A 26,475-nucleotide genomic window follows, 5' to 3' on the forward strand; every position below is an offset into this window, starting at 1 on the left:
AGGCACTGTGGAGTTTTGTTTTGCAGCCAAGCCAGGCTATATTCGAATTGCTTGATATTATTTATTTTTTTGTCTTACTTCTGAAAGGGAGGGAATGGTCTTCCATTTGGCTGCAATGGAGATGCGGGCAGCCGAGAGCACCTGATTAACCAGCTTGGGTATCCCATTTACGCATATAACTAAGTTTATAGTTCTCCTCTAAGAAAGGGTTAGCTAGTAGCTTGTAAATAGAGGAGATCAAACCTATTTGTGGGAGGCCATGGACCGCCAAACGTTCAAAGGATGTGAAGGGATCACTTCTGTCGATTGACAGTATAGGCCTAAAAAAGTGTTTTAGCTGGAGGTATTCATACCATGCTAGGGTGAGGCCAGGGGCTTTGTCATTCAGAGTCTCCCGTGGGAGAAACCCACCACTCAAGCAATCTATCATGTCTCGCAGATTGAAAAAAGCGGTATGTATCCATCGTTGCAAATATTGCAGGGGTAGAGCTGATTGAAATCTTGGGTTACCCAGGTGGGAAAGTAATGGGTATGTGGTTGATGCCAGCTTGAATAAATCTGAGCTTCCACCAAAGTTTTAGGGTGTGCTCTGTTGATTTGAACATTGATATTTTGGGTTTTTCTTTCCCTAGTGTGGATCATATCCAGGCATTGGGATGATAGGGTGTAAACTGATTTGTTTCAATATTAGCCCATATGGCATTAGAGGACCACCGTGACCAGTCCAGTATTTGGCGGATTTGAGCTGCTCTATAATATTGCTGGAGGTCCGGAACACCTAGGCGCCAGACTAAGTTGGAGTAGTGAGGTTTTTTTTTATTTGTTCTATGCCTTTTTTTCCCCCAAATGAAAGTATGGAATAGGGCTTGGGTAGCCTTAAGGGTCATGGGGGAACACGCACGGGTAGAGTCTCAAAGAGATAAAGAAATTTCAGGAGGATTGACATTTTCACTGAGGCTATCTTGCCAAACCAAGATATTCGATGTTCTGTCCATTTTTGGAGCTTAAGTTTGTATTGGAGGGGGGGGGAGTTGTGGCTATAGAGATTTTTATGTCTGGGGGTGATGCTTACTCCCAGGTATGATATATGGTCTTTCTTCCAATTGTACTTGAAGGTGGATTGCAAGGCCTCAGAGCCTCTGACTTAGGCCCAAAATTAGCATGGACTGCATTGGCGTGTTGTTGCTGTCCTCGCCCCGCTGGTTCCTATAGGCCAGTGATCCCCAACCAGTGGCTCGTGAGCAACATGTTGCTCCCCAACCCCTTGGATGTTGCTCACAGTGGCCTCAAAGCAGGTGCTCATTGTTGAATTCTTGGCTTGGAGGCAAGTTTTGGTTGCATACAAACCCAATGTAATGCCAGACAGAGCCTTCTGTAGGCTGCCAGTCTACATGGCGCCTATTAAATAGCCAATTATTGCTCTCATTGGCACCACCAGGAACCTTTTTTATGCTTGTGTTGCTCTCCAACCCTTTTTCCATTTGAATGTGGCTCACGGGTATAAAAGGTTGGGGATCCCTGCTATAGGCTCTCAATATTGGTCCCCTGGCCAATGTTCAGATCTGCTCAGTTTGGTTTCAACAAATAAAACTTTCAACATAACCTATGGGTAACTTTTTAATGTAAATTAATATTTTAAAGAGTAATTTTATTAGTGGCCATATCATTTAAGATATATTTAAATGTATTGCCAACTGTGTGCCAGAGGCCTTGATAATACAGAATGTTTTTAGAGTAAATATACCATAAAGCTGAGAGAGATGAATCCTAAAATTAGATTTTTAAAGGAAATACAATTGAAGTTTATGTAGCACTTTCAAAGGGGGTAGTCCTTGCAGACCCAGGGTGGTGGGGTGGGGTTGTATGCAGACATTGCTGCCTTCTGCTGCAGGATCCCTAAAAACCTGACTTCCAGCCTATGGCTATGCTCTATTATCAGATTGCTTCTCAGTGATTCTTCTCATTTGTAGGCAATACTGGCAAAATGGAAACTGTATGGTTGGTTCTACAATTTAAAGAAGATGGCTTCCATCTGGTCTTTTCCCCTCATTACAGTCATTCATTGTAACTGTCAGACTCTAATTGTTCTGCTGGGAACAGGTGTTGTCTTAGTAGTTGCCGCAGACTGTCATCTTGCTGCGAGATTGCATCAGCCTTTTTGGACTGGCCTTTTATAGTGAGATCTGCTGGGTGGTAAAAGAGGGAATCTGGTTGTGTATTATATCCGCACCCAAATTGTTGAACTCCAGTAGACCAGACCCTTTTGTTTTCAAATTACTTTTTCTAGCACATATCCTCTAACATGATATTCCCCATGTAAGCATGAGAAATAACTACATTGATATGTAGCTAGCTTTAAGCCTGCAGGCGTCATCAGTAAAATAACAGTTCGCTAATTGGATTAATAGTAGAGATTTTAGACTACTTCTAAGAAAATGAGGCGCTCTGAAAAATCTGGGACACAAATGCAATAAAGAAGCCTGCACAAATTGCTTTGATTGCGTGTGATTTAATAGGCTAGGGACCAGAGATGATTATGATGATTATGCCAGTAAATGTCTGTTAAACAATACATTTAAAAAGGGATTGAAATAGAAGATTTCTTAACACCCTTTTAATGGGGTAGCAACTGAGCCCCTAATAAAGCTAATGTCTCACATGGTGGTGGAGAGGAACACCAGTACGGTGCCATCTGCCTCATGTTCCAGCAGTGCTGACATGAACAGCATTTAATCACTCTGGAATATCATTGGCAATCAGTATCTGTCCGAAAACCATCCAAATATTGATTGTTTAGGTTTAAAAGTCCAGCTGAGTAAGGACCTCATCACCTCCATTGATGCAGTCCTTTCCCAACTGGTTTGTATAGGCCCAATTATTAACTGGACCCGGGTGCCGAGCAATTGGTTCATCCTGATTTGGTCAACGCTGTTGAAGGCCTAAAGGTGGCCATACATGGTCAGATTTCAGCTGCCGATTTGGGTCCCTCAGACCAATTCAGCAGCTTATCTGCCTATGTATCACACCCCCGACAAGCCTTGGGGGGGTGCATCGGGTACCTTTTTGGCTTGTTGATGCGGCCTTTGGTCTGATGGTCCATAGGCCCGCCATTTTGATTTGATCGTTTGGCCCCAGTGGCTGAATTAGCCGTTTCATTGACTGTAGATCTGCTTGTTTAACAAACTAATAATATTGGCAGACTAAAGTTGCTTGAAAAAACTAGAACAGCTGTCTTATATAAAACACAAGTATGTTAGAGGCATATTTAGAAATATAATCATTGTTTACACACAAGCAGCTGCCTATACATTCTCTTTGACCCATTTTGTTATGTAGAATCTAGTGCTGATAAGGAATTACATAGAATACAGCTTTTTTTCCCAATGCTGGAAGCTATCCCACTTAAAGGAGAAGGAAAGGCTAGTAAAAAGTTAATCTCAAGCTGCAGGCATACCTTCAGTTGTCTCAATAGTGCCCTTAAGGCTTCCCATATTTCACCTGTTCAGAAGATCTGAAGCCAAACAGGAAGAAATAATTCCCATAAAGCATCGCTCCTGCACAGACTATGTGACCAGGACACTGTAAGGTGGCGCATGCGCATTGCTCGATTTTAGTGAGAGAAGCAGGCGTGCTCCCCTCCCCTCTCCTGGCCTCTGTGACACACAGACACAGAGAAGCACAGAAGCAGGCAAGCGGGGATGGGGGGTTGCGGGGTTGGGGGGGGTTGATCGCCACAGGGGGGCTGCGAGCGGGGGAATCCAAGATGGGGGCCCGTGACAGGCTGCAAATACACCTAAGTTACAAGCCAATTTTTGGGAGATGTGACCATTATTTTAAAAAATAAATTTGGCGATTTGCTTTGGGCAAGGGAGCTCTACACTATATTAAGGGCTACAGTAGTAGCATTTCCTTGCTCTTTAAATAGGATTTAGATATCCAATGCAATGAAAGGATGCCCTAGCAGTGTTGACCAAATGTAGGCAAATTATCCACTACATGTATTGGGGAAAGATTATACAGTGAATAATGTACCCCCCTGTTGTAAAATGTAAGAATATTGTAAGTTAACAAGGAGTACCATAACAATATGATGCAGTATGATGCATTTCAGTGCTCACCACCTTGGGGCAGTTCAGAGTGCATAGGCGTTTTTTCTATTGGCATTTTGTCACGTGTGCCATTATCAATATTCTTTATTGCCCAGCCTGTAATGTGCCTGCATATTTTGTTGGCAAAACCTCAAGTATTTTAAAGCTGCCTGAACCAGAACTCCTAAATCTCAGCTCAGCAAGACTCAGAAGCTGTATTTTATAGAACAAAGACAAGGACTATATATCTTTTTGATACAGTTTAAATGATTTATAAGGCTAATGGTGTTTTGGTTGTTTCTCCCCCTAGTTTATGACAAAACTGCCCTAACCTCCTATAAACCAATCCACACTCACCAGCACATCCTGGCCTTTCCACTCTGTTCCGCCTGGTGCACAGTATTTAGAAAGACGTCTGCACTCTCCACCATGATCCAAATAGCACAAAAATACCGGCACAACAGGACTTGTTTTAAGCGGGATAAACCTCCTATAAAGCCACATACAGGCAAAAGTTGGCACAGAAATTTGTTTTGCGTGTTCTTTGGGCCAATATTCAGTATTTACTTGTACAAGCTGTAACAGGATGTTGCTGATAGTTAGTGACAGCCTTCACCTTTTGGGCATTCTTTTACCAGTTGCAGTTGATTGGTCTTCTTTAACACAATATTACAACTCTAAGGGCCAGGGTACACAGAGCATTGGCTCTGCTACTCTCAGACTACATTTTTTTTCAGGCCGAGAAAAGTAGATCTGCTCCGTTCCCCAGCTCCGCTGAGTGTGTCTGCAGATCGTTGGAGCTGGGGAAGGGAGTGGATTTGCTTCTCTCAGCCTGGTAAAAAAACGCAGTCTGAGAGCAGCAGAGCCAACACTTCACGTCTAAGGCTAGTGCCACATGGGGCGGATTCTCAGCCTACGGACATATGTAGGCTGATAATCCACCCCTAGGCTTGAAGAATCTTCAAGTTGTACCTGCAGCCGGAAGCACTGCTTTGGCCGGTTGCAGGCAACGTGTTTCAGCCATTAACTGCTTGAGTGCAATTTTGGGCTGAAAAATGTCACGTCTGCCTCTACCCAGACTGAAACAATGCTTTCTGGTGCAGGCACAATTTTAATATATTGAAAGTGGAGGGACAGATTCTTGGCCTGCACTTATCTGCAGGATGGGAATCTGCCTGTGTGGAACTAGCCTAACTTTCTAATGATAAGTGATAATAAGTGCCCTTTAAAGATATATTCAGGGTTGTGGTTTACGCCACCTACTTGAGTGTTGCAAAGCTTCAAGGTAGTTGGCAAAATGATACAAAAGATTTACATCAAAGATATTTGGCAGTAACAAACAGCATACCAACAGCATCAGATTACTTTTATATCCGTGGGGGAGAGAGAGTTGTTTCATTGTGTCAGATACAAGTGAATGCTGTTTGGTTCATGATAGTATTTCAGCTCTCATGAGCGCTGATTGGGCGGTCTTTATCCCTCTTGTCAGTTAGCAAGAGAAACATCATCCACCTTTGGAGTTTTGTGTCCTGCTGGCATATTTGCATGTATGAAAGGGAAATAAATAGGTAAGATTTTATATTTTAGGCTATATGTGGCTAAACGTGGCGGATCTTCTGCTGATGGAGAAACGCCAGTGCCTGCCTGATACCTCCTCTGCCTCTTGCCTTTCAGTTTACCTGCATCAACTTGCCATTGCACACATGAGTTGTTTAAATTTTGGCCTTAAAATGCACACAAAAATTTTCAAGGCGAAATTTGTTCAGACTTTTCTTTTGCAAATTTGCCTTTAGCCTTAGAAACACCTGCATATGCATGTAAATCTAAATAAATATTCCTGTTGGAAACTGTGCATTCAGATATCTGCCTTCTTTGTTTTCCTGTGTTAATTCCCAGTCCTATTTAGGATGTGTTTCATTATCATTGGTTATATTCTGTTTCATGTTTGTAGTTAACATTTCTTCAATAAGCTTGAAAATAATTGATGCTTGGTAGATTGCAGACTTTTCACTTATAATAACACTGACATTTTTTATAATCTGATGTGTATGAAAGTTTAAAGGAGAAGGAAAGGCTAAGTTACTTGGTGGTGTCAAAATGTTAGGCACCCTCCAGTGACTTTAAACGCTTACCTTTTATCCCAGGCTGGTGCCCCTGTTAGGAGAAAACCGTACCTGCGAGCGAGCATTTCCTCTTCCTTATTTCTTATGTCTTCAGAATTCCTGGGCCGATGCATGTGCGGTAGAGTGAAAAAGCCGACTTTTTTGTTAAACTTCGGCTCTTCACTCTACTGGGCATGGGCAAGCGCACGAAGACAGCAGAAGGAAAGAAGACACTCACTGCAGGTACCCCAAGCTGGTGCAGTTTTCTCCTAACAGGGGCACCAGTCCGGGGTAAAAGGTAAGGGATTAGTCACTGGGGGGTAACATTTTAGCACCCCCAAGTGACTTACCCTTTCTTTCTCCTTTAATGAAATGTATAGTTTTTGTAGTTTTTTTTCTGTTTATATGCCCAGTCGCAACAGTGCCATAAGGAGAAAAAAAACAATTATGGGACTGTGCTAACTGAATTTGTCTCTCAGGGAGGGAAGTCCAATTCTCAGCAGGGAGATCATTTACCAGTATATATTATATTGTAATTTAGATTGTAAGCTTTTTTTTTTTTTTTTGCTCTGTAACCCATGTTATTGTAAGATCCCTGTTTATTATAAATAAATGTAAAGCATGGCTTAACTTACTGATGCTATATAAATAAATGATAATCATTATATCTTTGACTTCTCAGCGGTGTTTCTCTAGTTGTTAATACAATACATTATAGAACATGTTTTCCCAGAAAGTCATGCAAAGTAAGCATGTAACTATTTATTCTATATACCTCTAAATGGGTGGCATACAGGGGTGGACTGGGCAGTCCTGGTGGCGCTGACTCGATCTACGCCGGTCACTCCTCGACATGCTGAAGGTAAGTTTAAATTACACTCACTCGGGGGAGGGAGTCGAAGGGGTCATGGGGGCTCCTTGGGGGGTTCAGGGGACCTTAAAAGGCAGCAGCAGTAATAAGTTACAATAATTGAATGATGAATAATTGTTCCTAAGGTAATGTGATCCTTGTCGCAGTTCCCACTTTGCATTGTTTTTTTTATCTTGGCTTCTATAACATCTTTACATTCTAGTGCTATAAAACCCTTTATTCTGTTGTCTGGGCTGTTATTGGGATTTTTACAGTCCCTCATTGTTTGCCACAGATGTTTCCATAGTGAAAGTGATACCATCTTGGCACATAACAATGCACGAGTGCTGCAAAAGACAGTAGGGCACAGCAAAAGGGAAAAGATTTGTCAAAGCCTAAACTATGAATGAACAGACTGGCTTCCCATACAGAAGATGTATTGCACTTTTTTTCAACTGTTTCCTCCGGAAAACCCTGGAAAATCCATATCTTACATTTTTATGTTAACTCTTTCAGATCAGCAAAAATTACAGAAATAAAAAGCATTTATCTATATGCATGGTCCTTGTCACTGAGCATATGATATGTGCTTGTTTGTGTAAAAGGGAATTGTGCTTCTTTGAAATTTCTTTTGTTTTTCTGCTCTGCTGTTCTGCTGAGTTTGAATTTTTTTTGTATGGATCTTCTTTCTATTAGAATCTTCAGTAATCAATAACCGCAGCAGTGGCGATGGGCCAGGGGTTAATTCCTTGTACTGGAGGTTTTTCTCATCAGAAAGCCCTCTGCAGAGGATGTGCTCTATTGTCCCAGAATTTGTTACTACTTTGTCTGCTGGTATCAAGCACGGTCCATGATCCTACATGGATGCAATACCCATTGGTTTGCAGTGTAGCTAGTGAAGTAAAAGAGGAACACTGAAGAATGTATAATAAATATTCTACGACCTCACTTTTGTTTACACCCCTTTAAAGGTATGGAAGGACAGTTCAGCTGAATAATTCAAGAACCCATGCCAGACAATCCCCTGGCATATCTGTAGCTCTGCAAAATTTATCTAGTGACAGGTGCTATAACAAAGAGTCTTATTTTAGATGTGTGAGATATGACGCGGTGTTGACGAAGACTCATTTATAACCATTACAACACATCAGGGTTGTTTGTCCTTTAGTTTTATTACGACTCGCTACTGGAAATCTTCCCCTTAAAAGTGTCAATTCCTCTTTCACATCCTGCATCATTTCACCCTCTGTTTTGGTAAGAGTGATCTCTCAATCCTTTGCCCTCCATTATGTTGACTGGATATGGTTGCTCTAAGCAAATTAGAAAGGCTAATAAGTCAAGCTGCAGGCATACCTTCAGTTCTCCCAATAGTGCCCTTAAATCTCCCTATACTTCACCTGTTCAGATGATCAGAAGCCAGACAGGAAGAAAAAATGCTGAGCTGTATAAAGAAAGTTCCCATAATGCCTCGCTCCTGCACCGAGACCCAGACCAGTGTACATGCTTAATTAGTTAAGGTCCCCATACACAGGCCGATGATAGCTGCCGATTCGGCAGCTTATTGGCCCGTATAGGGGCAGAAACGAGGGGCCTGCCCGACCGATATCTGGCCTGAAATTCGCCAGGTTAGAAAATTGTCGGATCGGGGACCGCATCAACGAGCCGACTGCCCCATTGCTGCCAATATAATTTGATCGTATGGCCCCAGGGCCAAGCGATTGAATTATAGCCTACACGCTCCCCGATTTCGCCCACCCGTAGGTGGGGATATCGGGTACAGATTCGCTCTCTTGGCGATCTCACCAAGTGAGCGAATCTCAAAGTGTATGGGGACCTTAAGACTACGAGTCAGCTTCCTGCTGATTGGCTCAGATCCACATTCCTAAGGGGGAAGACTGAGTCCTTAGCATTCTTGAGGGAGGGGGGAGCAGGAGAGGGGAGAGAGCAGAGAGCTGTGTGTCTCTGGCACATGAATTACAGACACAACAAATCTTTTTTCAGAGAAGTCAGTGCAGAATTTCTGTGAGTGTTTATGGCTGTACTTACATAGACCTTTCTGATAAAGCTTACTTAGTTTTTACCTTTCCTTCTCCTTTAAGCTAATTATAGCAGCATCCTTTGCAAGCAATAGTATGGCTCCCACAGTGTTCGTTGTTGGTTTTTTGATGATAGCTGTGTTGGTAAAATTTCACTATCGATTTCTCCGTTCTTATTTCTGGGGGCTCTTCTACATAAGTATACAATGTTCTTAAACCAGAGTTTTTTGGGGTTTTTTTTAGACATTTTGGGTTCAAACATCCCTTTTGTCAAAAATTTCTAAAAGTGAACAGCCCATGCCATTACAAATATTTTTCCAATAGATGTTTTTTTGTTTTTTTAAAAATTAAGCTTTGTCAAACAAGATATTTAGCTCTGTGGCTCCTCTTTGCCAGTCCTGAAGAAATTACTGATTCTTTCCAAGCCGGCGGCGGTCACTGACTACTGGCTTGCAACAGTGGACCCTGCTGACAGGATGAAGAAGTAGTAAGTTAACGGATCTTCACCCGATATCCCCACCTACGGGTGGGTGATATCGGGGAGCGTGTAGGTTAATTTGATCGTTTGGCCAATTTCGGGCCAGATATCAGTCGGGCAGGCCCCTCGTTTCTGCCCCTACACGGGCCGATAAGCTGCCGAATCGGTCCAAGGGACTGATATCGGCAGCTACAGTGAGGAACATAAGTATTTGAACACCCTGCGATTTTGCAAGCTCTCCCACTTAGAAATCATGGAGGGGTCTGAAATTCACATTGTAGGTGCATTCCCACTGTGAGAGACAGCATTTTTTAAAAAAATCAGGAAATTACATTGTATGATTTTTAAAGGATGTATTTGTATTGCACTGCTGCACATAAGTATTTGAACACCTGGCAATCAGCAAGAATTCTCACCTGTTACTCTGCTTTTAAATAGTCCACCTCTACTCCACTCAGTAATCTAAATTAGTAGCACCTGTCCACCCCACAGTCAGACTCCAACTACTACCATGGGCAAGACCAAAGAGCTGTCTAAAGACTGAGGAATCAGCCCAGAACTACAAGGGAGGCGCTGGTCAATGACATGAAGAGAGCTGGGACCACAGTTTCAAAGGTCGGTAGAACACTACGCCATCATGTTTTCAAATCATGCATTGCACAGAAGGTTCCCCTGCTCAAGTCATCACATGTCCAGGCCCATCTGAAGTTTGCCAATGACCATCTGAATGATTCAGAGGCATGGGAGAAAGTCTTGTGTTTAGATGAGACCAAAGTAGAACTTTTTGGTCTAAACTTCACTCGCTGTGTTTGAAGGAAAAATAAGCATGAGTTGCATCCCAAGAACACCATCCCTACTGTGAGGCATGGGGGTGGTAACATCATGCTTTGGGGGTGCTTTTCTGCCAAGGGGACAGGAGGACTGCACTGTATTAAGGAGAGGATGAATGGGACCATGTTTTGTGAGATTTTGAGCAACAACCTCCTTCCTTCAGTCAGAGCACTGAAGATGGGTCATGGCTGGGTCATGACAATGACCCCAAGCACACAGCCAGGATAACCAAGGAGTAGCTCCATAAGAGGCATATCAAGGTCCTGGAGTGGCCCAGCCAGTCTCCAGACCTAAATCCAATAGAAAATCTTTGGAGGGAGCTGAAACTCTGTGTTCAGCGACAGCCCCGAAACCTGACAGATCTAGAGGAGATCTGTGTGGAGTAGTGGGCCCAAAATCCCTGTTGCAGTGTGTGCAAACCTGGTCAGGAACTAGAGGAAAGGTTTGACATCTGTAATTGCAAGCAAAGACTTCTGTACCAAATATTAACACTGATTTTCTGAGGTGTTCAAATACTTATGTGCAGCAGTGCAATACAAATACATTCTTTAAAAATCATACAATGTGATTTCCTGAATTTTTTTTTTAAATGCTGTCTCTCACAGTGGGAATGCACCCACAATATGAATGTCAGACCCCTCCATGATTTTTAAGTGGGAGAACTTGCAAAATCGCAGGGTTCAAATACTAATGTTCCTCACTGTATAATCTGCCCGTGTATGGGGACCTTTTCGGACGCAGTGCTATTCCGCATTCCTCTTTGCTTGTCAGTGATCCTAATTGCCTTTAGTGTGTTAGCCAATCAGATCATTTATATGCAAATTAGCTGGTAGGAAGGTGCATGTGCAATAGTGCTTTGGTTTTTTTGCACTCAGCAGGGGGCAGAAACAGGAAGCCAGGCATAACAGAGATTCAGAGCTTCATTCAGGGCCAGCAAATGAGAGCTGCAGAGCTCAATATCTTGGTAAAGCTTGATTTAAAAAAAACAAACAAACAAAAAAAAAAAACAGCATTGGTTAGAAAAATGTTTCATATAGAGTAATGAATTCTGAATTACGAAAACATGGGTAGGAACATTTTCATATGATAATCTCACAAGCGGGCCATAGTCTTGAGCAGTTACCATTGGGATTATGGTAAATACTCTTCTTTGGGTCTAGTCTGTGAAGTCTGCACAAAGCTCTAAGCTACAACTTTTCCCTTTTTGGCTAATGGTCCATGGAGCGTGTTAGTCACCTGTGATAGATCTGCTCCAAAATGCATTTCCACTGGCAACAATAAGAATAGCCGGTGAAAAGGCCCACGCATTGTTTCAACTTTCTGAAGCCATGCAAAGTTGCCTGCAGGAGGAAAATTTGTGCAAGTTCGGAAAGCTGAAGCAATTTGTAGGCCTTTCCACCGGAGACTCTTATTGTTGCTGGGGGAAAGGCATTTCGGAGCGATTAATCACCCACAGTAGCAGAGACCTATCGCAGGCGACTAACTTGCTCTGTTGGACATTAGCCTTATTGTTACTTTAAAATTGGCTTGATTGCATTGCCATAGGGCTTTTTTTAATTGGAGGTTTGCAAACAGTGATTCTGGTTGTAGTTACCCCGTAAACACATGGGGGAGGGTAATTTTTACACTCATCCAACACTGTCTTTGTCCTTCCTATTTAATTTCACATCTTTTGTTACTTTTTCTAAATTATGCATATGACTGGTTGCCTTGTTATTCTAGGGGCTGTAATACATACATTGGAGGAAGAGACATTTCTGTATCCCTACTCGACACTTTTTCCCAAAAAAACTCTTTACCCAGGTAGTAATGTAGATCTTTTATTTGCCTCCCCCTTGCACTTAGGGCTCTAGTAATATCCTGTGTTCTTACAGCCATAGTTTCCAAATGGCTCTGTGCATTAGCACAATAAAACTACAGTTCTATGGCACATCTGGAACGCCACACAAACAGCACTACCCAGAACAGCCTGTGGCAGACACATCAGGTTTCTGTTTAATTTTGGCACTTAAAAATACACTGCTCCTTCTGCAGAATGCAACTCTTTGTGCGAGTAATGGGACATTCCCTCCTAAAAGGAAGTTTTACTAAGAATTACTATTGCAAACAGGAGTTTTAAGTCAGTCAGTTACAGTGTCAGAGTGGTTTGATAATTAATACAATATTGAAGCACGACTAGATCTCTTAAATAATATTATAGAGGAGGTTAATGACTACAATTTTTAAAATCCCCTCACTAGAAAATCTTACAGGTGGTAGATTTGCCTATCTCTGGTACTTGGAATCATTATTATATATTGCTAATAACATCAAGGATATCTTATTTAGCTTTTGAAAGTGTTTTGGGGAGACCGCTATGTAAACAACAAGTAAGTCGATGACATGTTTTTATAAAAAATAACAATACATGTAAATTGGTGTATACAATGAACTTATAGACTACATACAAATCAAAAGATAACTGATACAAGAGGTTAGGAGGATCATGCCCAAAACAGCTTACAATTTCTTCATTAATCTCATTTGCATATGAAAGCTACAAGGCATTTTTTTGGCAAAAGATAAAGCATCCCAGAGACTACGAGTACCCACTCTATTGTGATCTGGCAAGAGGGTTTTTGGTCCATATTGCATGATTGGGGGTTGTTTTCTTACCACACCACAGCTGCAAGGCTGCAAATTTCACCTGCAATCAGTTACCCAAAAACATCCCATTCATTAAGGCTAATGTCCCATGGGGAGATTAGTCGCTGCGGTTTTTAAAAAGCGTGTTCCAGGAACTAGTTGTTCATTTTGTCTCTACATAAAAAACAATATGAATCTCCAATACCTAAACCGACGATACTACTTCGAATTGCATATCGCTCGGAATCGCTATTAGACCCTTTTTTGAGCATTGCCATTGCCATACAAAACTTTTGGAATTACTTAAAGGAAAACCCATTGGGTGGGAAGTGGCTGCGATTCTTTGCAAATTTCCCCATTGGAAATGCTCGGGGAATACGATGTGCTGACTTATGGGAAGTAGAATCACGTCGTTATTGATATCTCTAGTAATCGATTGTTAGAAAAAGACACACGACTAGTCGTTAGAACACGCTTTTTAAAAATAACAGTGACTAATCTCCCCGTGGGACATTAGCCTAAAGGTATTTGTGTCCAAATGCGCTCCTTGCACGTCTGTACATTTGTACTTGGTGCTGCTGCGCTGTTAAACCTGTACATAAAGGCACTTATATTTATCTTCAGCATAATTGCATCTAATTCTCACTAAAGTGCAACTGTTTACATTTTTAATGCATCAGCTGCACTTGCATTAGGAGACTGCAATTACGCAGAAGTCATGGGGGAAGAAATGCTTCATTGTGGTTAATAAACACACAGCTGTTTGCTCGTTGTGGGGTGGTAATTAAATGACCCCTTACACGTGGGGCACAATGTTAATGCCCTTTCCCACTTCGTTGTCCAAACTTCTGTGATGTCACTGGTTTGTTTGGATCAGATTCAGGGTAGAGAAATGACTGTGTACTGTGGCTAAATCCACTTTCAGGTTATAAATGGACAGTGTGCTTGAGTTCAGGTTTTTTTTTTTATTATTGCCTTGTGTGTGCTCATAACTTGTCAAGCGCACACTCTTAAAGTGCCATACATATCAGCAGCACTAGGACACATTCAGTGCATACTTCTTGCATGCTTTTCATTCTCACTTTACTGACTTTTGGCTTCCCCCTTGAACATGCCATGTATGCATAATGAATGATGTTAATCTCTTTTTAATCCATGATTGGAAATATTTTCTAGAAACCTATTATGCAAGTTCTGCTATACTGTTTCCCATGGTGTCTTATTAAAAGAAACATTCTTGGTGTGGGCTGTGGTGACAAGTGGTTTCAATTGAAGACAATGACAGGTGGCATAGGCAGATTCAGGCACTTGTCAAGCCAGCCAAATGTTTGCTTTCAAATGTTATCTACAGATATGTTTGCTTTGGGATACTAGACCTAAACAAGGTTTGCACCTAAAAATAAATCAAAATAATTATTTTGCAAAGATAAGACCACAAATAAGGTCCATATACCACTTATCAATTCACTACATATATCACCCTTTTAATACACACACACACATGCATATTTTCAAATACAGAAACTTAACTGTGCATGAGAAGTCATACATTTTTTTATTAGGTCCATATAAGGTTCACCAACTTTCCGGAACTAATACCTCAGCAATTCAGATAAGATGATGCAGCTATTTCACTTGAACCAAGAATAGATCAGTGTGTTCTAGGCTCAGAATGTTAAGTGTACATGTAGTGCCCTTTTATAGCTGGAAACATTTTTGGAAGGGTGTATGGACAAAGCCCAATGGGATTTTACTGGCAGGAATGCTTGTAAATCTCTAGAATGTGTTATAAGTAGGGGACGCTTAGATAAACAGCTTGCTTTAGCAACTTCCACTAGAAATAGATCTAATTGTATGCTGGAAAAGACCAAGGAATTGCAGAATATTTAGCTATAGAATAGGGATTTTAAAAACGCAAAATTCAGGTTATCCAGGTTATACCCTGAACCATGTTTGAACAAATGTGTCTAATACGGGGCCATCCAAGTGCGAGATCTTATAAGCCAAATTTGGCTATCCAAAGTTTTGAAATAACCCCAGACTGTGCACTACTTTTATATTATACCAATATTTTACTATAATCTTGCCCAGCCCCAAGGCACAGTGATCAAAAGAGTTAATCCTAAAAAAATTGCAACTAGGTTGGTTCTGTGTATCATATTTTTCCTTTGATATATATTTATGATATGGGAAACATTAATGAGGACACAAGTAAAACCAGTTTATTGGTATTGTGTATCTAATGTACCGATATAAGCAGCAGGTGACACATTCAATATAAAGTATCTAGTAGAATTAAGTCTAAAGCAACTTAACTTTCTGGGTTTTCTTAAAAATGTTTAACCACTCATCTGAGCAGCATATTATTTGGTTTATTCAATATCAAAGTATTACAACTTCCATCTTCAGTTCAGCAGAAGGGTTGAATTATGGGATTTATAGTTCTGCTATATCTGTAATCCAAAGGCTGCCTGTTCTTGCCCTGTATCCTGTCTTCCAGCAAACCAAGCCACACGGCTTATTTTCTCAGAGGGCCCATTTACGTCTTAAGGAAATCTCTCTTCAGGTAGTTGGCAGCAGTGATATGTGTCCTCTTCTCACACAAACGTGCCTGTGTGTATAATCAAGTAGATCAGATGGGCACTTTCTTTCATGCTGTGCTTGCCTAATGACTGCTAAATTATCATTTTAATTACAGGAATTCAATTTTATAAGAGGCAGTCATATGGAGAAAAGGAAATGGCTAATTATACTACCATTCATAATCAACCAAAAAAAAAAAATGGGATTCTAAGCAACTTTTTCCATATACATTAAAGTACTTGTATACAAAGGTATTTTACCTCAAGGGATGAAAACAATTTTGCCTCTCTTTAGGTCCCTGGTGTGGCCTTACCTTGAGTATGCAGTGTAATTTTGAGCCCCAGTCCCAAGAAGGGTAAGAAGAATATTAATGAGGTGGAGAGAGTGATAAAAGGAAGGGAATAATCAAACTATGAGAGAAGAAGGTTGCGGTTGATTTTTCTGGAGAGAAAGTGACATTATAGACTGCAGGGAATTTTTTTTCCACACAGAAAAGATCAAAGAACCAGAGACCACACCTTTAGATTAGAGCCGTGATGCTCAACCAGTGGCTCGGGAACAACATGTTGCTCACCAGTCCCTTGTATGTTGCTCCCAGTGGCCTCAAAGCAGATGCTCATTTTTGAATTCCTGGCTTTTGGGCAAGTTTTGGTAGCATAAAAACCAAGTGTACTGCCAAACATAGCCTCATGGAAGCTACCAGTTCACATAGGGGCTAACCCCAGGAACATCCTGTTGCTCTCTGACTCTTTTTACATGTGCATGTGACTCACAGGTAAAAAAAAAAGGTTGGGGATCCCTGGATTAGACTGCGTAGGGCAGGGGTCTCAAACTCGCGGCCCTCGGTACAATATTTTGTGGCCCACACCAATGCCTTCGCAAAAGCAATGAATGGATCACGATTTTTATTGCGATTCAAGGGATAATGCAAGGCACGGTGGGCGGGTGCTGCTGATTGCGGAAATGGCGTTATGCCATCATAACAGTTATTATGGGAAGACGTTCTGTGTGCACAATTAGCTCCTTAGTTAGCAGCTAATTGTGCACACAGAACGTCTTCCCATAATAACTGTTATGATGGCATAACGTCATTTCCGCAATCAGCAGCTCCCGCCCGCCGTGCCTTGCATTATCCGATAAAAAATCCATGAAGGCTTGCATTTTGTGAAATCCCTTATGCGGCCCAGCCTCATCCTGACTTTGCCTCCTGCGGCCCCCAGGTAAATTGAGTTTGAGCCCCCTGGCGTAGGGGGTTCTTCATGGTGAGGTTGTGATGGCAGATCCAAGTAATGCCTTGAACAAGCATAGTATCCAAGGCTGTTCTGATCTTAAGATCTACAGTTAGTTTAGTACCACTTAGTTTAGACCAGTCTAGTTTAGACCATCTCCTGTAGATTTTATTTAGAAAATACATATACATGCACTGGGGTTCATTTGGAAGGGTTAAACTTGATAGGCTTTTGACTTTTTTTTCAGTGAAGTAAGCTCGATGGACACTAAGAACTGTTTTTTTTTATGTTAGCACTGTGTAAATAATAAAATAGACGTTATGCCAACTACGTAGACATTTAAAAACAATTAATCGATGGATTTTCTTGCTGGGTGTAAAACAAAATTACTTCCATGTTTCAATTATCTACATCATTATCTATACAGTGATATTGTATATGAAGCTCTGAAAGTCTGAAAGTAATTGTTTTTTAACACTCAAGCAAGCATTAAACTATTTTTTTAAGATTAAACGCTGTTTTTCTATATTTCAGGCTGGCAGCGATGGTGAGAGCATTGGTAACTGTCCCTTCTCACAAAGACTCTTCATGATATTGTGGCTAAAAGGTGTCGTATTTAATGTTACAACGGTTGACTTGAAAAGGTATGCGTTGCATGGAATTATATATAAAATTATTTAAACTTTAATGGCTTATATTCTTAAGAATTGATCATCTCATACAGTTAGTCTGTTTCTTCTCTTTTGTATACATTTTTCTATTCTTTATTTATATACAGCTTGACCTTAAAGGCATAGTGACATGTCTATTCTGTGACTTTTAGGTCATGATCCTGTTTAGATTTTTAGAGAAGTTATGTAAGTTAATTAGTATATAATAACATCATTATTAACTTTACCGGATTTTGTTTTGCGGTGTTGTGGAGCTATGTAGTCACTTGGATTCTTTCCTAGATAAAAAAAAAAGCTCCACCTAAATGTACTTTAAATAAAAGGTACATTACCCCATATTTAGTCATGCAAAGCTGGTAGCGATTCGAGGAGCAGTTCTTAGTTATTGTGTTTTTAAGAGCATGCCATAAATCTTTAGGGTGCAGCATTTATGAAAATAAGCTTAATTAAGGGTTAAAATAAAGCAGACATAGAAAAGCTTGTCTGGATGTTTTGCCAAATAATTGGGATCTCAAGGGAGAATGAATGAATGAATACAATTAACACTACCCTGCATGGATTTCATCTATAGCACCATTCAGCCCATGCACAGAAACGTCTTCTTAGTGGTTTGTCCTGCAAAGGTTTCTGGGAGCAGCTTACTAATGTGAAGAAATAATGAATGCTTGTGGGTTCTAAGTTTTTTGCATTAGGTTGTGATTCCCCAGTTATAATTTTACAACTGCTATAGTTGCTATTTTTTTTTCTATTCTTAATTGCTTTACTAGTTGATAGCGAATCTGTCCCGTTTTGCTACGCCATAAAATTTGCGAAACAGCGAAAAATTTGCGAAACCCATTTGTTGCAAATTTTTTTGTCGCCCGCATCTATTTTTGTTGCAGCTGCTATTTTTTGTCCCCTGCGCTTTTTTTGACGCGTGGCGAATTTTTCCGCGGCAAATTTTGCAGGGGAAGTATCATGGGAAGCATCCACTATACGACGATCAATTGATCAATCGATCCTAGCCTTCCTTCTGTATAGGAAGGAGTCGGGCTAGGATCGATCAATCGATTGTCGCATAGTGGATTCTTCCCTGCATCGCCGTATCGCCTTTTTTCAAATGACCGGAAGCCAAGTTTTAACAGGTATTTTCTAATAAATAGAATAGAAATAAATAGTGAAAGCATTTGTAACAGTCAAGGTGTGTGTATTTTATGGTACTTCTTTAAAAGTGCTTTTACTCTCTCTTTTTGAAGGTTTAAAAAATTAAAAAATCTTGTAAACTGTCATAGCAGGGTTCTGCTATGAGATGTAACATATTAACTAAAACGATACCCCACATGCATGGGTGCACGTAAAGATACGGCCTCAAAACAGGGGCAATGCATAAGGGCAATTTCAGCTGGAAAATTTGGAGCTGCGATCTAAGTGCACACCTTGCAGTTTTTCAGTCTAAACACCCCCTTACTTGTAAAATACCCCCACAAACTATATGTTTTCTGAAAGTGCACATCTGTAGCTAATCAGCAGCGCCATTCTTGCTTTCCTGTATGCAGAGTTGCGGGCGCTGTTCTCCGTAGAAGTTTGCGGTTTGGCCTGAAATAAAGAAAAAAAAAAAGATCCAAAGTTAGATTTCTCCCTGAGATTGCCATAACAACTAAAAAAAACCACTAAAATATCAATCTGCAACTTGTCCTGAACAAAACGATACCCCACATGCATGGGTGCACCTAAAGACACGGCCTCCAAACAGCCCAAAACAGGGGCAATTTCAGCCCGAAAGTTGGAGCTGCGCTCTAAGTGCACACCACGCAGTTTTTCAGTCTAAACACCCCCTTACCTGTGAAATACCCCCACAAACTATATGTTTTCTGAAAGTGCACACCTGTAGCTATTCAGCAGCGCCATTCTTGCTTTCCTGCATGCAGAATTGTGGATGCAGTGGCCTGAAATAATAAAAAAACATCCAAAGTTAGATTTCTCCCCGAAATTGCAATAACAACTAAAAAAACCTGCCCAATTTAGCCCCAAAATATATTCTATTTACCTTTATCTGTTTAGTTGAACATCTTTAGACTGTATTCCTGCAAATCTTCAGGTGATGCCGGGAGGTGGTGGAAGGGAGTCATTGCCCCCACCGAGTAATGACAACCAGCGGGGGCAAGAGAAGGGAGCGCGGGCTTAGGGTTAGTCAGGAGAGGTTTCTGCCTGGCACCCCCCAATTGTTGCACCCTAGGCAGGTGCCTTTTCTGCCTACCCCTAGTTCCGGCCCTGGCATTAGCTAAAGCATACCTCTCAACATTTGAAAATGAAAAGAAGAACAAAAAGATTTGGTGCGCGCAGCACAGCAATTTTTTGTGCATGCCCAATTTTGTGGCCCCCAATTACCACACCCCATTTAAAAAAAAAAAAAAAAAATACTCCTTATATATAGTTGAAATGGCAGGATCAGACGCAATTGTGCTATACCCTCATACCGTACTACCTAAGGAAAACCATATAGCAACTCCTACATATAAAATAAAAATAGAGAGAAGGCAGTCAGTTATAACTATGTACCAGTTTTGCCTCCCCCATACACAGTACCCCCCCATACACAGTGCCCCCGATTGCCCCCATACACAGTACCCCCCCCATACACAATGCTGTAATCTATTACGGAAATGCGGGGCATTCATTGAACTATCCGGGAGAGCGGGATGCGCTATAAAAAGCGGGACAGTTGGGGAGTATGGCTAAAGAGGTGACGTGAAATAATGAATTATTGCATAAGTTGCATAGCACCACAATTCTGAAAAAAGCTGAATGCCTGCACCAAGAACAAAATATATATTGCCCAAAATAAAAGCCTCAATATCTGCATTGAAAGCTAAGCTAATGAATTCACCAGTTTCTCTCCAACCAAAAGAGCTATGCCATCAGAAAAATACTATTACTCATAATAAGGAGAAAGACTACAATTAGTATAAGTGTTAAAATGTAAACTCCCATCTACCAACAAACTATAACTTTCTTTTCACTACTACAAAGACCCTAACTGTGCAAAAATAATAAAAAAAAAAAAAATATTCCAGTGAGACCTAAAACTGTATACTAGTAAAACCTAAAATGTCACCCAGAAATACATATAGCCATGGCAACTGCCCTGAAAGGGTAGCTTATGAGGTGTCAGTAAAAAAAAACAAAAACCTTGTGGCATCAGCAGGGGAGATGAAATCATCCGCAGGCAAAATGAAACATCATGATCATTACGCGCCACAAATTTTTAGGGGCCCAGTCCGTCACTTAACACCTCCGTTGGCTATACATAACCTAACATAACATTTTAGGTAAGGAAACACCCAAACTAACCACGACATAAAAGTCTGACCTGAATACATAAACCATAAGGCTATTATATTAATTTTGCACAAAGCGGGATGCCAATAATTATTATGAATTCAATCAGTGCACAACAATTTATTACCCTTTCAATAGTGCAGCCGAGTATGGTATATTTCAAAACATGGTTTGAAACATAACCCGGGGTTGCGAGGGCACTTAGGGCAGTAGTACCGTGTATCTCGTCTTATACCCCTTTTGCGGCACGCTCTGCAAGCTTCCTGGGCAAACACTTTTCCAGGTGTGGGTGGAAGCGTATCAATAAAGTGCTTCCCAATCAATCGGGCCACATTGTCACTAGGGGGCATCTCAGGCGCTGTCTCCTCTACTCCACTAAACAACAGGGCAGGGATTATCTGCAGCTGGTATTTATAATAGGATAATTTGGGGCCTGGTACTGCTGCCTTTTTTACAAAATATGAATTACGAAGGGCCATTTGAATCAAGTATATACCAACTTTTTGTACCAGGCCTTAGTTTTTCGAGTGGCATTGTAATAATGTTGGAGTTGATCAGTTCTGTCAATGCCACCCATGTACCTGCTGTATTCCCTGCTACAGAGAGGTTTTGTTTTAGGGGGCCTACCAACTCTCTGTACCACAGTTACTTACTCATCGTGGATTGTCGTCAGCATGAATAAATTTTTTGTGTCATAATAATGTATGGCAAGGAGCTCATCATTTCTTAGGGCATAAACTTCTCCACGATTCAGTTTTTTGCAGACCAGATCCCTGGGCAATCCTTTTCGGGTACGATTTATAGTGCCACAGGCTGGAGTATCCAAAGAATATAGGGCTTTAAACAGGGGGATACTAGAGTAAAAGTTATCCACATATAAGTGGTAACTTGGCCCAAAAGTGGAGAGATGAGCTCCCATACAATTTTGCCACTGACAGTCAAATCAAGGGGACAACCAGTGGGGTCTAATTGGGAGTCCATGCTTTTATAAATCATGAAATAGCTTGTGTACCCTGAGCTGCTTTCGCGCAGTTTATAAAATGTGATCCCATAGCGGGCACGCTTGCTTGGGATGTACTGCCGAAATGCGATGCGCCCTTTGAAGAGAAGAAGTGGCTCATCTATACAAATGTTTTGGGAAGGGGTATACACTTCTCCACACCGCTCAGACAGGCTATCTATAAGGGGCCTCAATTTATGCAGCCTGTCATGGCCGGGCTCATCAGGGAGTACAGCCGTTGCATTGTTATTGAAATGCAGAAACCGGAGCAGTAGCTGATAACGGTTTCTCGGCATGGTGGCAGAAAAAACAGGGATAGACAACACAGTAGTGGTATCCCAGTAGGACTCCAAAGAATTTGCTTTTATGAGACCCATAGCTAAAGTGAGTCCCAAGAACTTTTTCATTTCGGCAATGTCAGTGGGATGCCATGCCTGCGCTCGAGCATACCTAGGTAGGGGATTATGGGCAAGGTATTGCTCAGCGGATAAATTTGTATAGAGGACGATATCCTGTAGGATGGCCTCAGTGATATATAATTGAAAATTCTTGGTGTCCACCTTATCACCAGCGACTGCAGTAAATGGGGGGATCTCAGGGGGAAAATTACAAGGAGGCCTCCACGCAGGCTCTCCTCCAGCTGCAGCATCAGCCCTATCACCATCTCCCTCATTTTGGACACTCTCCTCTACCTCCACGGGCTCTTCAAGAGAACTAACTGTGCTACTACTACACCGTCACTCTCTGAACCAGGGGGCACATATTCGCAATCAGAGTCACTGAACTCCTCTGAGCTAGAGGCCATGCACAGTGCAGCAGCCTCTTCAACCGAGAACAACTTTCTGGCCATGTTGCCAACAAAATATTTTCAAAACTAATATAACACCCTAGTCCAAATGCTCCCAATCAGTAACACAAAAAATCTAGTAAATCACAATATGATCAGAGGCCAGAAAAATCTTAACAGCTATGCAAACACAAACTACAGCAATACAGGCAAAGCAGAGACTAGAAAAAAAAACAGATAAGATAAACAAATCTGGCAAAGAAACCCCCACCCCTCCCTTGAACTCTAGACCTCCCTAAAAAAAAAATACAACCAAGAACAATGAAGAGCAAGAACAATCAGGAACAATCCGGAACAAGCAAAAAAAAAAAAAAAAAAAAGCAAAAGCCAGTAGACGAACAGCAACACAAATCAAAATGCAATAAAATCACTGAATATACAAAAAAGTGATTGTGACCTAATTACTATTGAAATAAAAGTAACACAAGCAAAGTTCTGTAAATACAACCAAGAACAATCAATAAGCAAGAACAGTAAATGAATAGCAACACAAATCTAAAAATGCAATGAAACCACTGACAAATGCAATAAAATGCAAGAAAAGAAATGCAAAATCAAGGTAACACAAGTAATATAACTAATCAAAAGTACAACGCAGAACTGGAAACTCAGAACATCACTGAAAAATCCAAGAAAAATGTGATTATGCCGTGTGACTTGCGTTCAGGCTTCCTGATCACTTGTCACACTGCGAAATCAAGGTAACACAAGTAATATAACAGTAATAAAAGTATAAAGCAGAACTTAGAAATCAGAAAATCAATGAAAAATTAGATTATGCCATGTGACTTGCATGCAGGCTACCTGATCACTTGTCACACTGCAAAATCAAGGTAACAAGCAATATAACAGTAATAAAAGTATAAATCAGAACTTAGAAATCAGAAAATCAATGAAAAAGAGATTATGCCATGTGACTTGCATTCAGGCTACCTGATCACTTTTCACACTGCAAAATCAAGGTCACAAGCAATATAACAGTAATAAAAGTATAACGCAGAACTTAGAAATCAGAGTAATAGAGTAAAACAAGTACAACAGAAAATAAAGCACAATGCAGAACTGAAAAAGCAATGAACAAATGAAATCAATAATATAAAATAAAACTGATCAAACAGTGATTATTGTGTAAAGGCTAAAAATGGAAAATAAAATAAAGGCAAAGTAAAAAATGTGTGCACACTTGCAAAAGAAGTGTGTGTATAGGTGTTTATATGTGTGTGTAAGTGTATGTAAGTGTAAAAATAAAAGTGGAAACTGCAAACAAATTAAAGTCAGCAAAAAAAATTACAATTAGTGTAAATGGTGCAAAAATGGTACCTGGGGGCAGATCTCAAAGCAGGAAGGCAGATCTCTGTGCTGGAGGGTTGCAGGGGGCTGCAGGCAGGCTCCACAAGGCTCCAAGAGTGAGGGGGCGGCGCCAGGGGCAGGATTTAAATACCCCACGCAGCAGGTGACGTCGCTGCGACTTGGGGTCAGTCTGGGGGTGATCGGAGGGGCAGCGGAGGACCAGCGCCGGTAAGCTCGTTGCCTAGGGGGTTGTGGGGCTGGCAGTGCATCTCTGCACTAGCATTGATCGGCGAGTGCAGAGAACGCGCTGTCTTAATGGGAAACATAGCTCCTACGTGCTCGCCACATAGCGACTTTTTATGCCAGCACGTAGTAGCTACGGTCTTGGCAGGGAAAGACTTTGCTTGCATTTTACAACATATTTAAATAGGGAAGTGGAATAAGCATAAAACAGGGGTTAACACACCTGACCGCTATTTTTTTTAAGTTGCTTTTTTCCATCTAATACAAACTAATGATTACTTTAATTAGTCATTAGGCATGCCCTTGTTAAAACATTGAGGCACATTTATTATTATAAAAATATGAAATGGCAAGTTCAGGTAATGGGATTGTAGTCTCCTGGGAGTAGTCCACTGCACATTATCACAGAATAAAGGTGAAGTTCACTCGTTGAGGTGTAGGTGGCAGGTAGATAAAATTATAAGCCTCTTTGTTGTCTTTTCCCTCTCTGCCATGGGGTAACAGCCTAGGGCCCAGGGCCTTCTCTAAGAGCTAATGTCACCCATGGCATTTTCTCCCCAAGTTTTGGAAAAGACTTAAAGGAAGCCAATGCTGGAATTTGAGGATCACAGCAAGCCTAGCTTAGTGGGCCAGAGACCAGTACTTGGGGGGAGTCTGGGTACTGGAGTAATTCCCAGATATATTCCTTCACGCCACAGAAAACATTATTATATATGGTTTATAGAACAGATCTAAAGCAGACTGCAAAAAGTGTGGAGCATGTTTTAAATTGCCTGGCCCATTCTGATATTTACAGGAACCTTACTATTTATTGACAAGAAAATGCTTGATAATTGTCGGTTGTTTAGAGTAGAGCTTTCTGGCTGCCTGTGTGTGACTGTGCAGACGAAAGGAATTTGGGTTATGAGTGCGTTACAGGCTGCAAAAAAAAACAGGATTTGGCATTCAAGTGATTTCCTGCAGTTGTTCACTGAGTAAAGACATGAATTTTGATGATAGAAAATCCCTTACTACTTCTACTGGCATCACCTCCGTACAGATTGCTTGGTTGTCAGAGAGCAGAACTGGGACTTTAATTATGTGCCTTAAAGGGCATTGCAACCCCAAAAATAATGTTTTGCATAATGAAAGAAAACATAATTCTAAGCAACTTTCCAATATGAAATAATTAAAAATTTGTAGCACTTTATAAACATTATTTGTAAATGTAATTGCTATTGAAAGCAGCATTTGCTGAACTCCTTGTTGTTACATTTTAAACAATGTCGCAAAGGTATTGCTTCTCCAGCAAGGCAGGTCTGTCAGTCTGCTGGCTTGTGTTACAATGTTTCAACAGTCTGAACCACCAGCAACCACCTAGAAAAACATGAAAGAAGCCACATATTACTTGCTTTTTTGAGCAGCAGCAGTAGCCGCCAACTAACTATCACATGGCCCAGCAATTTGAAACATACATGCCAAGTGAGCTGGCAGGTGATGTGGGAGTTGTAGTTAAACAATAACTTTAGGGCATCCACTTGCACATCTCCATAAAACTACAATTTGCCTTTTTTATAACTTAGAAATAAATGTTGTAGGAACAATAACTTGCACTTCTGTTTGTGCAATAACATTATAATCACTCTTTTATATATATATATATATATATATATATATATATATATATATATATATATATATATAATATATATATATATAATATATATATATATAATATATATATATATATATATAATATATATATATATAATATATATATAGAAAAAGGCTGAGGCACACACTTATAGGGATAACAACCTGGGTGCAAATCAGATAAACAATGTAAATATGTAAAAAATGCTGATGCACACCAGGAAAATTTTATCAAAAAAAAGATACTTCGTTTATTTAGATCGACGTTTCGGTCCTCACCCGGGACCTTTATCAAGATATGGTATCTTGATAAAGGTCTCGGGTGAGGACCAAAACGTCGATCTAAATAAACTAAGTATCTTTTTTTTGATAAAATTTTCCTGGTGTGCATCAGCATTTTTTACATATATATATATATATATATATATAATGGCTATATATAATGGCTATATATATATATATATATATAATGGCTATATATATATATATATATATATATATATACACACACAAACAGTTCATAAGCTGCACACCAAAAGTCATAAGCGATACCTGGGTGCCAAGGCAGTGTAGGAATGTCTAGGAAAGCAGAATAGTCCGGCACTCACAGGCTATTTAAACATCAGAGTCTTTAAGCGATTAATAGAAAAGT

The 26,475-nt window shown here is 40.6% G+C and overlaps 1 protein-coding gene across 2 annotated transcripts in view; it reads left to right on the top strand.

Annotated features, from left to right (window-relative positions):
• clic4 (chloride intracellular channel 4) overlaps positions 1-26,475 on the top strand; it is a 50,306-nt gene that overhangs the window by 6,179 nt on the left and 17,652 nt on the right. For both annotated transcript variants that reach the window (NM_001007907.1, XM_012956809.3), the window contains 1 exon segment: positions 17,357-17,466. In NM_001007907.1, coding sequence (NP_001007908.1) covers positions 17,357-17,466 — 110 coding nt within the window.

This window comes from Xenopus tropicalis, chromosome 2 (assembly GCF_000004195.4).
Source record: "Xenopus tropicalis strain Nigerian chromosome 2, UCB_Xtro_10.0, whole genome shotgun sequence".
NCBI classification, from domain to species: Eukaryota; Metazoa; Chordata; class Amphibia; order Anura; family Pipidae; genus Xenopus; species Xenopus tropicalis.